We start from the raw sequence: 18,960 nt of genomic DNA, 5'->3' as shown, positions 1-18,960 counted from the left end.
TGGCTAAGACCACCAATATCCACACCAGCCCCATCCCTCAATGAAACCAGAGGCAGTTTTAAGTCTCCAACCTAGGAATCATTCCCAGTGCTCCCCTCTGAAGAATGGAGTAAGCATCCTGGAGTAATCTGCATCCTTGGTTATGCAAACACTTACACTGCAACTTTTAAGGTCACAAAGTTTGCTCCGTTTTCCACTTTTTTGCCACTGCCGCTTTGGCACTGGGAAGAATGAGGAAGGGCACATCAGGAAATTTAATGTTGAAGAAACATGGTCCTGGCAGTCAGGAGCTGAAGAGGTTGGACTGGGGAACTGTGTTTCTTGCTTTCCCACTGAATACCACATAACCAAGAAGTAAATGCAAGTCTGCTTTCTGCAAAGCATAAATGAAACTTCTCCTATGCAACACAGGAGCTGTGCTTGGCTTCAAGATTGAATCATGCTTTACAGCACAGACAGGAACGTGTAGATGCAGGTGAGATAAACAAAAGTACCTGTGTTATGACTATTGACCATGCTGTTTGCAAATGGAGAATGATTACTTTATCATACTCAAAATTTGAACAAAATGTCAGCCAGCATAAATTTCTCCAGGATTTTTTAACCCATGTCCTAATTCCTTACAACTAATCAATATTTCTGCTGCTGAACATTGAATTACCAAATTCCAAATTGCTCACCTGACTACACCAACAAAGCTAAAGCTTTTGAGCATATTCATGCTGGAGCAAACCTGAGTAGCTCCAAGTGTTTCCACCATCCCTGAGTTATTTCCTAAGTGAAGTCTGTATTAAAGATAATCTTTAGCAGCTGCTTAATGAAGCAAAACTCATTATTTGAACTTCACTTCTGACTTCCCTTCTCATTATTTACCTTTGTGAAGAAGCAATAATTGCCCTCAAAAAACCACTACATTACTCCTCTAGTTTATTTTGAGTGGCAACATGGAATGCTGCTCTTCAGAAAAACAGAGGGAAATGCTCTACTTGTGTGCCATAAAGTAATTTAGCTATTTAATTTAGTTTCCGTTTTGACTGCTCTGTGTGCCAGCCTGTAAATATAGGACCAGCAGGAAGCTGACTGGCATACAAATCCCAGCTCTTCCAAACTCTGACACCTATTTAGTGATTTCACAGATAACTTTTTCTACCTGGAGGCAGGAGAACCACTGTTCCTCAAAACAGTATGAACAAACAGTGTCAGGTGCCCATTTTCTCCTCAGGTGCACACACTTTACACTTACCTTTTGCTCTGAAGGAAAGACTTAAAATATTTAATCACATTTGTGGTTTGGCACCAGAAAATGACTATAAATCTCTTCTAACTGCGGTGCACACTAGTGCCAAAAGGTTAACTGTATGGTCTGGGGCTCTCAGGGAGTCACACTATGAATCAGCAGCCCTGGTTCTCCTGGGAGGTCACAAGGGCACAGCCTATGATAAGCTGTTTCCCACAACACAAAGCCGCCAACTCTGTTATTGCAGTTGCGAGCAGAGCGTTAACAATACTGCCACATTCATAACTCACTGCCCCGGTACGTGAGCTTGCCCATGCTGCCTGCAAGCACCCACAAGGGAATAAATTCAGTGTAAGTGATGCCAACTCATAGCAGAAAAGAGAGAAAATAGCTTTATAGACTCTAGGAAATCCCCGCCTGCCCAAGATCACCCATGACCACCTTAAGACCCCGAAGTTCAGGTCACAGTGAACAAAGTTCTGGCAATTTAATAAAAGCTCCCATATCCTTTCCCACCCAAATTAAAAGCTGCTTTTCTCTCTCTCCCCAGCTTTGATAATCTGATAATGGTCTGTACTTACTGAATATTTGTGTGCCTTTGCACATCCTCTTTCCCTTCACATCTCCTGGAGCAATACCAGTTTGCTAGAAAAATGCCTGCATGGAACATGAAAGCCCATGCTCACTTTAAGTGTACTTGAGCAGGATTAATATCCAATTCAAGAGGCTGTAATTCAATGGAAGGGCTTTCAATGATGTGAAACACAAGCAAAGCTTTAACTCAGATCATAATTACAGCATGAAACACTTACCAAGCAATTAGCTGTAACAAATCTACTGTTAGGGAAGCATCAGCCTGTGTTACCTTTGTTTTACAGGAGAGAAACTTTAGGCGAAGTAACTTAACCTAAGCCATGGAGGAAGTCTCATGGGAGAATAAGAATGCAATCAACCTTTTCCTGGGCTCAGCAAACATATACATAACATAATCTGACCTTGCACTGAAGGTATTTCAATTTATTCTACCTTACTGAATCAAAAGAAACCTGTTTCCAACACCACAGCAGTCTTGGCTGATTGCCTCCTGCTTTAACATCACAATTCCTCTTCACCCTCTACATGGAGTATAAACCTACTGTCACAAGGCACAGGAGTTTAAGCTATAAATACACACTTCCTTTTTCCTTAACATGATACAGTCACAGCCTGAAAGGATTCCCAGTAATTGCAAGCCCAGCATTTAACATACAAAGATGTCACAATTGTGTCACACTCAGAGAGCGAGATGTTCCAGGAGTGATCCCAGGGGCTGCCCAGAGGAACTCTGGCAACAGGATTATCTCCATCTCTTTCTGATAGAGACATGGGATGAGAGATTTCCCTAAGCACATCTTTAATGTCCAGATTTGCAAAATACCAGAGTTGTGTAGAATTGCCTTGAATAATCCAGAGGTTGCCCGGCACCTTTTTAATGCTCTGCCCTTCCAGTGACTGTCTGCCAAGAGCAGCAGTGGCTGCCAGCTGTCCTGTGGAGTGCCAGGGCATGCAGGAATCCAGCCAGTGAAATGCTGCTGAGGGATAGCACCTCCAGTGGGAAGTGGTTTCCTTGGCAAATTGCTACGGATGTGCCTATGTTGGGGATCACATCATTCAGCTTGATTTTACTGCAGATGGAAATCAAGTCACCTGGGCTTATACAGGGGTCATAAACCTGGAATAAAGGGTTTATAAATGTAGCTGAATCTAGAAATGCAGTTGGAGAGGCCCAGCAGGGCTAGGCAAAAAAATTTCACAATGTAAAAAAGGAGCTACACTCCCCAGGAAATCCTTTCTAATGAATATGTCATAGAAACCAGGGCTTGGGTGGTGAGACCTTGTCTGGTTTGAATCCCCCTCTATCATTCAGGCTAATAAAAGACATCATCTCTCCCCACAAGCCTAGCAGTGCCCAAGAGATACTGGAAAGGGCACTTCTTTGAGTGGAAGGTTGATATCAATGCTGGCAGCTGCAGGTCTGTATTTCAAATCAAACCACAGACAGAGGATTTCTCTCTCCCTGTTTCCAAGTCCTAAATGCAAAATCTTCAGCACTACCCTTGAGACTCAGTGGTCCAGCACTGCCTGACAGCCTACTCCATGCTGCTGGTTCTTCCTGCAGGCAGCCCCACATCCCAGAAAGCCAAACAATGGCTTCACTGGAAAACCAAAGTGAGAGAGGGCACTTCTGGGGCTGGGGAGGTCCTACACACCATCATGTTGGAATTATAAAACAGATGGACCTGTGACCATGGCTGGTCACACTGCTTAGCAGCTGGCTCCTCTGCAGGGGAAGATCCAAACCCCTGCTTGTGAGAGCCCTGGGGTTTGTTTTGCTTTATCTCTTCAACTAATAAAGTGCTTCCAGAAACCAAATGTGAGTTTCCAATCTCAGACTCATTCCTAGGGAGATGGGCAGAGGAGGGAGTGAGCACATGCATGCTGAGATGATAAAAGTTCTTGTTCCCTATAAAATCAGAAACATCTGCTGCAGCCAGGACTAACTCATTGGCCAGGTTCAGAGCAGGTTAGCCCAGAGCAGCTCTGACCAGTGGACTCACTGTAGCAGCTTTTCAAGGAACAGAAGGGGAAAACCAAAGGGAAAAAGGAACAAACCCTGGTCAAGCATTATCCCCCATCTTCACAAAGTTACATGAGCAGTTTTGCTCCCTTCAAACTTCAATCTGATGGCATCCTGCTTTGACTGCCCCTTAATTCTTGGGTGGTTATGACCACCACTGACTCCCAAGGTGATCCTTCTCCCACAATCAATCCAATGGGGAGGGATTGTATCAATCAAGAGTTTCCACTAGAGCTGGTAGGAGAAGGCTGAAGTTCAACAGTGGAGTGGGCTCAGCAAATCTCTTGCTTGTACACGAAAAGACACTCAAAGGAAATAGGCAATTTATTTATGAGCCAAGATTTCTCCTCAGGAGTTGTATCAACACTTTCATGAATTCAGAGTTCGAGCAACTCTTTGTTACTCAGCCTGAAATTATCAAAATATCAACACCCTGACAACCTGCTGGTGTCAAAAGTGAATGTCTTGAAGTCCTTGGACTCAACATGAAGACAGGCTTACAGTTCTGATCTTTGATCTCCAGTGTAAAATAGGACCAGTAAAATATTATAGGGATTTATGGCTGAACTCTCAGTCAAGCTGCTTCACACCTAAAATAACACTGTGAGATGTGCCAAAAAAGAGGAAACTGTTTAGGTTTTCTTGCTTCTTAAAACCTGATACATTCTTATTTCAAAACCTTTTGACTTGTATTAAATAGACCACTAGCAATTACACAATAACTCCCCTTCTGGTTCAGGAAAATTAAATATGTGGCTTTATTTAACTTCTTTTGGAGGATTAGCATGGTGCTAACCTCTCGCAGAATCACAGCTATCTTAGGAAACAGTTTCATCAAAGGAAAGCATATTTTCTACAAGAGTCATGGTACCATCTTGTTTCAGACAGCCTGGCTGTGTTCCTTTGCCCATCCCCTCGCTCCTTTTCATCTCTTGCAATTAAAATTTTGAAAATTTCATCATCTAACCTAGTTTGTTATTTTAAAATGTGTTTTCGGCAGGGCAGAAGTGAGGGTAAAACACCAATCCTGACTGCTGGGCCACAGTGGGCGAAGATGAATTGAAGATTAGGGGCAGCAGGTAACTTATGCTGGCATTGCACAGGACTGGCAGTGCTGCAGGGAAAAGGCACTTTGAAAGAAAATTCAATTAGCTTCTGCATCCAACTAGATTTTCATGAAAAATGTCTCCTTTCTTTATAAAAATCTTCCTTCTTCCTTGACTAAAAGAATCACACGGCCGCAAACCACCAGATTTTCACTTGGAAATGCTGCCACAAGACCCTCCTGGAGTACAGCTTTGCTGCCCCCAGTGACATCCCCCCTGGGCCAGTCCACACCTCCCATCATCGAGTCATCCATCAGAGGGGGAAGCCAAGGGCTCATCACTGGAGAGACTGCAGACTGGGAGGACTGGTGCCAGAACTGCTGTTTCCCTGAGATACACATTGCTTCCCACTTGTGGAGAACAGGAACTGAGCTTTCTCAGCACAGAGCAACTGTGTGCTTTTGGTGTCCCTACTGACCTGGTAGGGACACTTTGGCATTGCTGTCCCACCAGACTCCTGGGACCCCCAAAGCTGTGCCTTGCTGCTTCTACCCAAAGAAAGCTATGGAACAGCTGCTAAAGGTAAACAGCTTGATATCAAACCATTAGAGCTTGATTCCACTAGTGTAACATAAATCATTTTATCATCCAGAAAGTGAAGAGAGGACACAGGAAGCTACTGAAACAAGCATTATTACAAAAACCTCCCCAGATAACAACCCTGAAAACATCCAGGAAGGGAAGGGACAGGAAGAATCACTCCTAATCCTGAGTACCAAGTAGGACATGTTTATTCATTATAGAAAAGATGTCCTGTCATTCCAGAAGGGGCTGTGGAGACAAGGACTTCAGCCTGACTGAATGGGAGTGTGGGGAGAGGCAGATTAATCTGCTCCATGAAACTGCTTCAGGTCTTCATGCAGCTGATGCCCCAAGCCTGCACAGGACACTGACAGCCAGGTTTTCCAGCTTCCCCACACACACAGTGCCAGTGGTATCTGATGGGCTACAAAGTGTTTCTTCACATTCAGATTGGCAGATGAGACTGAAAATGAGACAGCCACAGACAAAGCCTATATATTTCCTTTTCAACAATGTTAAACCTGAACCTGTTCATTTGTAAAGCTTAGAAGTCAACTTCAAACTTGAGCTTAACATTTGATTCTGATAAGCTAAAATCAGTATAATTTCAAGCATCCTTTCATTGCATAATGAAGGAACACTATTCCTCCATTATTTGGGATACCCAGATAAAGTAAGAGTATGAACCTTTTGTTTTACCTCAAGATGTTTGTTTGTTTATTTGAGTGTTTTACACCCTACTCTGATACAAATCCATTTCTCTGAGGCATTAGTTGGACTCTTGGACCAAAGGCAAGACAAAATCCTCCACATCTGCCAATCTGAAGGTCCCAAAAGCAAGACAGAGGAGCCAGCTTGGGTGGGTCAGGCTTTGCTCAGGTCAGCATTGACCAAAGTCAGAGGGTCACAAGCTGCTGCTCCACCCCAGCCTCTCTCCATAAGCTCCAAGGTAGTGAGCAGTTATACCAGCTTCTGTGTTTCCATCAACTTACTCATTTTTGTACAAGTCCTGCACTAACAGCCAGATTTTGATTGCAAGCTTCTGAAAACAAACCTTGAAAATGAATATATGGTAAATGGAAGGCACAGTCATCAGACAGACAAAGGAAAAGCTGTCCTTACCTTCTGCACCAGATAGACACTGGTGGCCCTTTCACTTGCTACTTTATCCAGGGCTGTCTCTTCCAGTACGAAGTAGCTCACATCTGCAATGTGGACCCCCACTTCCAAGTTCCCTGGAATTACACAAGGAAGTCAGTAGGCTGTGAGCAGAAATATACTGATGACATATTTAACCCTGACTCCTCTCCCCTGCCCCCAACATTTTTGCTTTACACTGAAATCTCACAAAACCAATACTTCTTTCCACTTCTTCCACCTGGGATGAAAACCATGGTCTCTCAGGACACTCTCAAATTCACCACCACTGTGGCTACAACATACAAGTGAATGTACACAGAAGTGAATCATCAAGTACAGAGGAAATGTGAAAACCCTTCAAAATTATGTGGATAAATCTTTCCAGTTAGGAGCTTGTAATAGTGAGCCCAGTCCTCATCCCTTCACTGCCAGGCAACACATGAAAGAAAGATGGAACCCCACCTCACAAGCACACAGGCAGTGCAGGATCCCATTTCCCTGGTATGGAGCAGTCAGTCCCACACACTTTTGGGTTATCAGAACTGCACCAACCTGGTTGAGCCCAGTTTGCTGCTGGGGACATGGGAAGTCTTCAGTTACTTTGGATCAGGCTATGCAGAAGTGCAGCTTTCCACTAGAAGAATATTTCCACCATTACTCTGCCTTTCCTTCAGATTTGGCCTTTTATCCTTTAATTAGAGTCCAGTTTAAAAGCATCTTAAGTCAAAGTTAGGCTGGAAAGGAGTACTACTGAGGTTTATCATGAGGGTTTGGCAGTAATTTGGATTTGGAAGTAGTGATCATCCTCAGCTTTGGAAGTAATTAGTACCTGGGTCCAAGAAATTCGGGTTTGCTAATCCTCAAAGCAGCCTATTGACCTTTGTTTTCTCTGGAAGGACTAGGCTGGATTTGAGGTGCTTATTTGTAGAATAGTTCTAAGTGCAGCGGGTTCCTAATTATAACACTTGGTTCTTTAGAGGAATTCACTAACCTCTTGGTATCTATAAATATTTTTTCTTTCCTTAATTTTTTTTAAGAGACAAAGTAAAAAGATCCCACACTGGTGACAATCCTGTTTATTTATACACCTTGCAAAGAACATTATCAAAGCCTTCTCTCGAGTGTCACGTTTTTGAAGGATAAATGGTTCATAGCTGTTGTCATTAAGCAGTACATGTGCCCGTGTGCCCTTCTGATGGATACCAGAACAGGATTTCAGCAGAGCAGGAGTGGAAACAGATGAAGAGGAAGCACGAGAGAGTTCAGCCTCCTATTAGTGGGAGACACCCAGCCCACTGTGGCCCAGCTGGGAACTCAGGGAAATGAACAGCCCACCCTGCAGAGCTGCCTGACTTCATAACGATTTAACCTCATTAAGCCCTGTTTGCACAGCACTGTGAGTACGTAAAGCATAACCTTGCTTTTTGAGCAGCCTTTGTGCATTGACAGAGCACAGATGTAAAGGCAGCAGAAACACACACAGAAGGCAGGAGGGATGGGGTTTAGATGTGCCTACATAACCTCCAGCCACTGGAAGGGCCTGCAGAGACTAAATATGATGGCAGCAGGGAGAGAGGGCAATAATCCCATTGCACACCTAGGGACAAATTCCACCACTTGTCAGGAAGCTGGGAGCAAAGACTGCAGATTAAATGGTTCACCTCAGAAAGCTGCCTACAGCTGTGTTGTGATATTATCACATGCCTTGAAAGCTGCTCTACATGGATTAGGCATCCAAGCCTGAAACTACTTAGACAGTAAGTCTTAGACCAACAGTTCAACCAACAAGTTTAATATTACACACGCTCGAAGCCAACACACTCAGAAGGTAAAAAAATATTGAATACTTTGAAGTCAATATTGAAACGTATTGACCCTGCAGGCAAATATTGACTAAAGGAAAAGGAGAGGGGGTCATTACATCATGCCTTTAATCACATTTTAATTCAATATGTGCACTGTTACATACATGAACTTTTTGTCCTTGACAGAAAATCGACAAACCAAGAAAAATCTCATTGCATGAGATAATAAAACATGGAGTCAGCCAATGAAAACACACTGAGCAGAGTTAAATTTCATTCAGGTTTCCCACCAGAGCTTCTAAAAGCCGGGGTCAGAGTGAGCCCCTTGCTTTTGAACTTTTAATGGAAATTCTATCTAAATATTTTCTTACATACATTGACATAATGCAAACTGGCAGCTCTTGGGTTTGTCTTGCTCATGTATGAATCACCGTATCTCCCTCACCCCCAAAATATTCAGACCAAGAGAACTTGAAGATACAGCACAGTGATCAACCAATCTGATTTCTCTCAAATCATTGCTTTTGAATGTGCTAGACAAAATACCAGCCTAAGCCTGCACAGAAATACCTGCCTGCTGCTCTCTCCCTGGTTTATTTGCTAATTAAAGTGAAAGAGCATTGTGGATAGAGAAACACTATTCACTAAAATTCTGTTCCAGGTCCACAAACTGTTTTTCTAGTCTCATTAATTTTTATGACAAAGTCACAAAAGGAACATTTCACACTGTAAGTCTCATGTTATTTCCCAAGGAAAAAAGAAAGAGCAGAAGTGGCCTGAAAGGGAAAGCGAATTTAACCAGGAGTCATGGAACAAAAAAGTCTTGTCAAAGAGATCAGAGAAAAGGGGTAGAGGGCAGACACCACATGGTCCACACACCATAGGCCAATACACACGGTCTACTTGACCTCCATTTTGTTGAAAAAAATATACTTTTCCAGCAAAGGGAAACTACAAACTTTGCCATGTAGTTCTCCATTGTGACAGATTTTTTATATCTTAAATTTCTTAGAGAAAAAAGTACTTTTACAAACTACAGATTTTTTCATCCCAAATTTTCTAACAGGGAACTTAAAGCTGCACAACAACTCCTTATGCTAGATATACACTACCAGTATAAGGTTAGGGGTTTTTAAAAGGAATTTACATTAAAATGTGCAGAAGATTAAGCCAGACACTTCATATGCTGCTATTAAAGCAATAGCTGCAGGGAGCATCTATTGCAATGAAAAATGCTGAAGGCACTTGGATGGCTTCTTTAACTCAGGATCTCTGGGACTCTTTCATTTAAAATCATTTCATCTGAAAGTGGATGCAAAACTGTCATGCCATTCAAATTCTACCACTGCAAAGCTGCTCTTGGGAGATGTTTAGCAACAGGGAATGCAGTTTAGAATCAAGCAAGGCATGTTTTATTAACCAGCTGAGCCCTGTAAGCTCCTCTCTGCAGCCACAGAGATGGAGACAGGAGCATTGTCTGAATCACAGCCCAGCACTGCAACACCCAGCGAAGAGGCCCTTTGCAATGAGGAGCTCTCCTGAGATCTGCAAGCAGAAAGGGAAAGGGATGGGCACTCAGACACCCAAACCCCCCTTGGGCCAATGCTCTGTGCCAGCAGGACAGGACTTGTCACCTTACTGCAAACAACACAGCTGTGATGCCACAAGCAGAGAGGACAATTTCCCTTTCATTTACCATCACGTGGCTGAGAGAATGGCAGAACAGAATGGACCTCACCAACTCTCTTGGAGCTCACCAAGTGACAGAGCCATGAAAGGCAGGTCTCCCCCAGCACCCCAGCACAATGGGCACACAGTGGTTTTAGAGAAGGTTCAGCCCCTTGAGCTGAGGACCTGGCTTGTTTGAACCCACCCCAAAACTTCCTGTGCATCAGTATGATGCTAATATCAAAGGAGAGCAGTGGCACCTTGCAGGAGAACACAAAACAGGCTGTTTCTTTTTTTTTCTGCTGATGATCTCATTCTCTATGACAAAACAGAGAACTTATTTCCTTCTTTATTGAAAAAATTATAAACAAAAAGGGATTAGTAAGAAGGAGCTGGAAGAGAAGGAAAAGGCATTTTCAGCCTGTAAATGCTTCATAAGATCTGTCAGCCCAGCAGGTCACGTCAAGCACTTGCCCCTGGAATTAGAAAGTTGAGTTGAATGCATTTGAACAGTATGTGAGGGAACACACTGGAAGCAAATCCCTTTTCTCTGCCTTCAGCAACCCTACTCAGTCATAGCACAAATCCAGAGATGAAGCAATTTCACTTCAAACCCTAGCATATGTGAATTTTAGGGCCATATAACTGAAAAACACAGCTCTTGAAGGATAAAACATCAGAAAGTACTTCTCTACTATGCAGACACTCCCCCATTTATTTCCATTTCACCTTCCAGCACCATCATTCTCATGAGGGAAGTCAAACATGAGCAAATGTGTTAAGTCAACTTAAAATCAAATGCCAGGGTTTTTGGTACATATGTTTCCCACACTGTCTTCACCCTTCAGTGAGGTACAGAAGAGTTCAATGCAAATTGCAAAGTGTTTGCTCTATCCAGAAAACAGCCAACTAACCACCTGCTGACAGAAGTTCAAGGCAGTCCCAAGCTGTTCCCTGGTTAGACCAAACTCTTGCAGCAAATAATTACAGCTCTTTCCCATTCCACAGCCCTGGGGGTTTCAGGCTGCTGCTATTATCTGCTAAGCAATATTTAGCACCTTGCAAAAGTATGAAAAACTTGCATAAAGAGAGAGAAATGAGGCCTTTAACCTACATGCACATTTTGGTGCTACTGGCAGTGCTACAGAAGATCAGGAGTCTTTATCAAGGGGAAGGACAGTGTCTGCCACAGAGGGTCACAGTTACAGAGGGGACAGCCAGAGGGGCTGCAGACCATAAAAGGGTGGACATAAACCCGGTATAAGTTGCACTGAAGCAGAAATTTGCACCAAGACTTGGGGAAGCTACTGGAACCAGGCCATCACAGACCTTTAACACACACCTTTAAAAGAATGACATGACCCAAATATTTCTGCTTCTCTTTGGTATGTGCATGAACACATGCAGCTCAAGGGTAATAGAAGTGACTATCTTGGGATAGAGAGAGAAGAAAAGAGAGAAAAAAGAATGACTGATGAGGAGAGACGAGCAAGTGGGAAAGCAAAGAAAGTGCAAGATGGAGAAGTGGAGGAGAAGAGTTTAATAAAACATAAAAGTGGAACCATGGAAAGAGCAAGTTTTTTGTCTGCTCTGGAGTCTGAAGACAAAGGTGGGTGGCTTTAATTCTCAGCTGAGGTTACTTTTCCACCAAAGGAAGCCCAGATGTTGTTCAAAAACCAGACAGTATGTTTTACTTATTTTAAAATAACAAGGAAAGGGCTTAAATTTTACTTGTGTGCCCTAGGGCCATTTTGCTTTTTGAAGACACAGTGCAACTGAGCATAAACCCATTAACTTGTTTACCAAGAAACCAAATTTTTTAAATTATCATATGATGGCCCTTTAGCCAACTGAAATGCAACTAATTGCACCCTTTTTGGGCAAGCAATAGCTTTTTCCTTCTCTAAAGGTCTCTTTCTTGACATAACCTCACAAGAAGATTCTGGGAAAAAGAATCAGATCCTGTATCTTGAGAGCAGGACAGGTCCCCAGGGCACAGAGCAGCAACTTTTCCATCCAAACATTTCCATCCACTTAGTAAATGTTGCAACAACTTCAAAACTGGAAAACTGTCTGCCCAAACAAACAACAAACACCTCTAAAGGGTAACAATCAAAAACATGCTGCATGCTATCAAACCCCTCTGCTACTGGTTTGTGTAAAAAATGTCCCTCAGAAACAATCAACTTCACCTACCAATGGCAGAGAGACTTAAACCATCAGGAGCAGCCTGGCCAAGGTTTCAAGAAATTTCAACTCTTCCTTGAACTATGCTTGATCACTTTTCTGGCGTCTGTAGCACCTGGAGAGGTGGCCAAGGTCAGACCCTTGACATTCACACTGTGGGAGGGGGCACATGCACTGTGTCAGCATCAGGCTGCAGAGCGCTGGCTGGGTCTGGGCTTTGGCTTTGCTCCTTAAATCACAATTAAAACCTTCAATCTTCATCCTCTCCTTGAGGAGCCAGGCTGATGTAAAGATAAAAGCTGTGACTTTTCTCATTTAACTGCTGAAACTCAGGAGTTGGGAGATGGACCAAATCCCCAACATGAGCAGAACTGAGAATGGCCCCAGTTACTCCAAACTGAGAAACAGCATGAGATCACAAGAGAAGGGAGGAAAAAACCCAAAAACATCTTTACATGTTAACTCTCCCCATACTGAAAGTCTTGGCACTTCCTCAACTCCCACAAGCATCTGAGAAACTACTGACAGGAATGGTGACATTGCAAAGTGATGCTTTTAGCAGTTCTAGGAGAAACAAAAAATATTCAGAGTTTTTCATAAAAATAAACCATAACAGGGTATTTGTTACTTTCTTGTTTTCTTCTTTAAGTTAAAAGGTCAATGTTGGACATCATTGAGTCTAAAATCCAGAATAACATGATTCTTAAAGTACTGTTTTACTCTGACCTTTGGCCATTTTGTCCCTTGCATCAACTGAATGTTACAGAGACAACTACAATTGTACAAACCAATTTGTGACTGGCTCTAGGTGAGCAAAACAAAACTCATCTGTTCATTAAGTGCAGCAAAGGAGAAGTGAAGATGAAAAGCAGAAATATTTTCTAGACTCTCCATGAGCCATCAGCAATCTTTAAAATAGTTTTAGAATTATGAGACTGTATCTATTACTAAATTAAATTCTGAAAGCAGGTCTTTAATAGCAGCATGTGAATTGCATAAAATTTTTGTCTGCAGCAGCTAATAAATTCAGCAATGTCCTAAAACCACTTTATACAATTTTAAAGCCACACTTTATACCTCAAAACAAAGCCAGGACACCTTCACAGGGTGGCACCTCATGCACTGTGCACTACAGAGCCCTCAGTTTTACACACAGACCAGCACAAGCCCCGGCAGGGAAGGTGACCTGCCACATCTGAAGGGGATGCTCAGAGATGGCTCTTGGTCAGCATGAGGCTCTCTCAGGAGAGCAGGAAGGTCAATCCTCCCACAGGAACACAGGGCAGATCTTTGTGCTGGTGGTGTCCCCCAACTTCCAAACTCCCATGAGCTGGAGATGACGATGCTGGCACCAACCAGCTCCAGCCCTCACAGATGATATCACACCACCAGGCAGAGTAACACAATGAGCTGCTTGATGAGCAAACCCACATCAGCTCTTCCTCACCTTGTGACAGAAGATGCTGCCACCCAGACGGCACCTACTACCTACACCTGTCCTGAAAACTACCTTAAAACCTGATGCAATAATTCTGGAGAAGAATGAAAGAGCCCTTCTGTGTGAGCATTACTACTGCACCATTAAGTTGGATACTTATACAAGGAGGGAATTCTCCTGAGGGAAAAACACTAAATTCTCAGGACAAGATTCACACAGCATGTACAATATAAAACATTTAATTGCAGACTGAAGGACACAGGCAATGACACCAAACAGAATAAGCACACTGAATAAGGATTTTTTTCACACTGCTGAGCAAGATACAAGCAGAAAAATACAGATACAAGTGAGGCACAAATATTGCAACAGTAAAAATCAGGAAAGAGCACAGAACAACTGGGGACAGACAGTATAATGATGGAAAACAAAGGGAATGTGACATTCCTTTGATATATCAAATGTGTCCATTGGAAGACTGAGACCAGACACAGTGGTTCCAGCAATGCCTGTGTCCCACCCTCTGGCCATGCAGGTTTTGTCCCCATTCCTGTGATGGCACCTGCTTACACTGCAGAGGTTCACAGCAGAGCTGGTCTCCTCTGTGCCTGCATGAGTGATAAACAGACCTTGTGAGGTGCCAAAGCCAAAAGTTCCACTCAGAGCTATTGTAAACTATATTGATTTCTTTGCAAGACTCAAGGAATGAGCAACTTAAGAGAAGCTACAAACCCCATACACATCAGATTTATCCACTGAATGCCATCACTAATTATATGGTCACATCTGGGAGAACCTCTGGATGACTACTTAAAACTTAGGCCCAGCATGAATCTTTGTCATGCAGACTCAAATTCAACACTTGGAGGATGGATCTTCCACCCTTCATCAAGACAAGATGTCAAGACATCAGCACACAGAGGCAATGGCTGTGCTGCTGTGACTCAGATTGCTGGCTCAGAAAGCAATCTCTGCTGCTGGGGAAGAGTCACCAAGGCAGACTGTCCTGAGCTCTCTCAGCAGCCTCTCAGCAGTGAGGTTTGCAGCCAACATGATGAAGGTAAAACGACAGTTTCTGGTATTCACATCATCAATTGTTTGTATTCCAAGACTGATTCAAGAGGCTCTACCAGGAAATCAGCAGTCTTTGAATTTAAAGAGATGGGAAGTGACACCCAGCAGCTTTGAGATGTATTTTTGGGTGTAGGATATCATCCTGTTCCTGAAATGAAGGTTTAGAGTGGGGAGGGACCAGTCTCTCTCTACTGCTAGGTCAGTCCCTTTTGTGATATCTCTACTGTACTCAGTAATCCAAGGCTGAGTGAGCATTCCAGGCATTCAAAGAGACCTTGGGATGCAGTGCTAGGCCAAACACATACAATGTACTTCCCCAGAACAGCCTTGTCATTTCTTCAACTTCTTTGGAAATAGAAGGAAGCCACTGAGATTTCAATTTTAGCCATCCAATTGTTTTGTTTATTTTTGGAAATATTTCCAAAACATTTCCATCTGCTCTTGGTTTTACTCTTTCTGTGTATGCAGCATAATAGCCGACTATCAAGAAATGCTGCAATGAATAACATTGTAAGATGTTTTTCCTGTTCCTCTGGGCTCTGAAACCCTGTATTGCAATACATAACAAGTTAAAACAATAAGCCAGTGATTCTGAGCGATTCTGCCCTTTCAGTAAGTTGATAATGAAGATAATATACAGCAGTAACTCCTTTGCTGCCTACATGTAACAGAACATGTGACTGAAGATAACCATGTGGGAATGTACTGCCAGCTATTTGTACCCTTCTAAAGTTTATCTGCCTCACATAGCTTCTGATTTTCATTTGATACATTCACTGAAAAGTCCTGTTCTCTCTAGGTCTGTCTGGTCATCCCCTATTATTTGTGGTTCTTCTCCAAAGACTCTCCAAGTCCTTGGAGTTCTTTTTCATGAATGGAAATCGTAGGCAAAATTATTTTAGATCTGTTTGCACAAGAATTTCTGGATCTTCTTTCCATTATCTGTCTACTTAAAGGCATTATCTTTTTTTTTCTCTTCAATATACAATCAGACACTCTCTTTTTTTAAGTTTGTATCCACAAATATCAGTGAGATCCACCAGGACACAAAATCCTGCGCCTCTAAATCTTTGGGGAATTGTCCCAGGTCCTGAATTCATGAACTGAAATGATCCGGAAGGCGACTTTGCCCAGAGCATCTCTCCTCCCTGCAGAAAAGTAAACTCACTTTTATGAGTAATTCTACTGGTATTTGCACATCTGTTTGCATTTCTGCAGCCACAGTCCTTGTTACTGTAGTCCTTCTCATACAATATATCTCTTATTTTGTTTTAATCCCGTATCTCTTTGCTACACGGCTTTCTTTGCATACTATAAAAAAAACCACAAACAACTTTTGGGATAAGGATGAAATATTTATAAAATATTTATATATGGATTACTAATCACAAACACTGCCCCAATTTTGCTTAACCAAGCTTTTAATCAACATTCTCACAAGCAGCTTTCAAATATATGCAAAAAAAAAGTTTTAACAAATTATGTTCCAGCAATCAATGCTCTAACTAAATCCAAACTTCCTTAATCACCCCAGTACCCTGATACCCAGTTTAATCCCAGTTTAATGCAGTTGTCTGGGCATTTGGCTCACTCTATTTCCCTTTCAGCCACCAGCAGTTTGGAGCAACCTGCCCTATTCCCAGGGGAACTGAGGGGAGCCCCAGGTCATTAAGTTGTCCCACCAATTTCAAGAGAGATGTTTGGTGGAGAAAAGCAGACCCAATTCAGCCCTGATTCCATCCAACTCTGCACTTGGAAATTGGAAGTGATGTGTATTTCCTCACACAACCCCACGTTACCTCAAAGAGGAGACAAAATATACTGCACACACTGCAGCTCCCAGCATTACACAGGAGCCTGCAGTGGGGCACAGCAGGGATCTGCATTTGGCACAGAGAGAGCTGAGAGCATTTTGCATATTCCAATGAATCTGCAACCACAAGCCCTCAACAGGAAGAAGGAATATGTACCTCTTTCTAATCACTGCAATATGTCTTTTTCACTCTCCTGGTGACACAACAAAACATCCCCAGATTAACCAGCAGGTAACAGGAGAGATGAGCTAATTATGTCTGATACTAAAGTAAAATTTGACCAAATGTTACACACAATCCCACTCCTGGTAGATCTTATTTTACCCATATTTGACTCCTGCAGTAAACTTAAGCAAATTGCAGTGTATGATCATTTGACATTTGAATCATATGTCAATGTGTTTCTGTCATTTTCTCTGCAGGTCTGGTGTCTGTTCAGCTTAAATAGCTTACAAAGAAGGAAGCATAGTAATTTCATCAATTATTTTTGGTAAATAAATCCATACTCATTTCAAAAGTAATTTTTGATCCAACAATAGTTTGTTCTTCAGTGTTTATCTTAAGAAAAGATTTACAAACTTACAAAAATATTTACTCCATTTACAAACTCTCCTGAAACTTTGTCCTACATGGACCAAAGGGATTTGCTGAAGGGTCCTGTACCACATTTTGCTAGAGCAAATACCACCCTGCAGTCCTTAAGTGGCCAGGGAGACAAAGCTGAATAGAAGAGGGAATATTTACATCTTAAAAATCAAATATAAGTGCACAGAAATTTGCAAAATTAAAAAATCCTAAGTGTTTGCAAACTATACCAAGAAAGAATGAAGGTCAAAGGAGAGGAAGAGCAAATGGTCTTCTGAGATGGTAGAGAACATCTTGGGGCTGCCAGGGCTCTTGAGGTGTTTTTCAACTGCAAGATTCTGGAGCTCACACACCAGGAGATGTCTACTAAGCTGTCCAGGTCTAAGAAAGCAGCCCCAGAGCCTGGAGGCCTGCAGTGGACAAGGGAGAATTTTATCAATATTTGGCAAAACATTAGTTGGCTTTACCAAAACATGTGAAATAGGCTCCTTGAACAGAGATCTAAGTCTCAATCTCTGCAGATCTGTTCCCAAAAACTACAGCTCAGAAGGAACTTTGTGCTAAGCAGAAAGGTCATGCTGCACTCTTCTCAGATTTGGGTCACAAAGAAAAGTTCTCTTCTTTGCTTATACCCCATCATGACACCTACAGAAACATAATGTGTTTGCTGTCCCATTTCCCTTAGGTACATCTGATTAAAATTCACCAACAGATTGAATGGATTTAAGAGAAACAGAAAAAACCAGGGGTCTGCACACTGCAGAAGCCTCATTTGTTTAGGTCATCAGGCAAACACTGGGAAGAGTCAATGATTGTATCTATTTATGGCCTCACTCCAAAATGCAGACAGCCAGTGTCACTAAGGACGTGGAAACCAGGGCAAAGAGTCTGCAGAGTGTATTTCTGTTCTGCAGTACAACAGTTCCTCCTAAAAAAGATGTAAATTACTTGAACTTAAATTACTTTGTAAAAGACTGTAAGAATACAGGAATGAAAGAAAAACACAAATGAGAACCATGTTAGTTATTAATATACAAATAAAAGATGTACAGAGCTCTGTCAGTACAGCCCAAAGCACTGCTTTGATATCAGCATCAAAAGACAACCCCCCAGAAATACTTCCCCATCATTTCTGCTGCATCTTTCCCCATCATGGCCTGACCTTTCACTAGAAGGAATTATCTGCCTTGAAATGTGCCAAATTCCATTTCTACTCCTACCGGTAAGCAGCCTTCAATCATGACTGCATCAGTCGTGTACATTACCAGAAATACAAGCACTGCTAGCAGAGAATGCCCAGAAGAGCTTTGGAAAGTGTGAGAAACATGCCTGGCATCACTGGGACTCACAGGTCACCTGCCATGCTGAGATGAGAATAAATCTTTAAACCTCTGCACCCTGGGTGAAAACATTCAGGCTTGAAAATAGTACAGCTGTTTTCTGCAACATCCATACGACCAGAGAATGGTTCTGCTGTGCCTTCCTGGCTGCAGCAATTTGCTAGAAGACGTGCAGAAAGGATCACAAAAGAGCATTGACTGAAATGAACTTGTTTAAAACCTCAAAGCTCCACAAAGGCTGTAGAAACTAGGTGCAGGCCAGAGCCATCTTTTACTCCAAAGTTATGCTGAATCATCTAAATGGAGTACAGTTTGTTCATATTTCTGCAGCTGTTACATAAATAACCCTATTTTCCTTCTTTATTGGAGCTGATCTCTTTTAAAATATACACTCACAAATGTGAACAGCAAGCTCACCTCCCTACTG

General features: G+C 42.4%; 1 protein-coding gene across 3 annotated transcripts in view; it reads right to left on the bottom strand.

Annotated features, from left to right (window-relative positions):
• DIS3L2 (DIS3 like 3'-5' exoribonuclease 2) overlaps positions 1-18,960 on the bottom strand; it is a 180,275-nt gene that overhangs the window by 64,758 nt on the left and 96,557 nt on the right. For all 3 annotated transcript variants that reach the window (XM_071437863.1, XM_071437864.1, XM_071437865.1), the window contains exon 12: positions 6,605-6,717. In XM_071437863.1, the coding sequence (XP_071293964.1) occupies positions 6,605-6,717 (113 nt within the window). The remainder of the gene's footprint in view (positions 1-6,604; positions 6,718-18,960) is intronic.

Source organism: Agelaius tricolor, unplaced genomic scaffold (genome assembly GCF_023055355.1).
Source record: "Agelaius tricolor isolate 1412-34295 unplaced genomic scaffold, bAgeTri1.0.p SCAF_12, whole genome shotgun sequence".
In the NCBI taxonomy this organism is placed as follows: domain Eukaryota; kingdom Metazoa; phylum Chordata; class Aves; order Passeriformes; family Icteridae; genus Agelaius; species Agelaius tricolor.
Note: the sequence above shows the minus strand (reverse complement) of the source record. Positions and strands in the feature narration are given on the sequence as shown.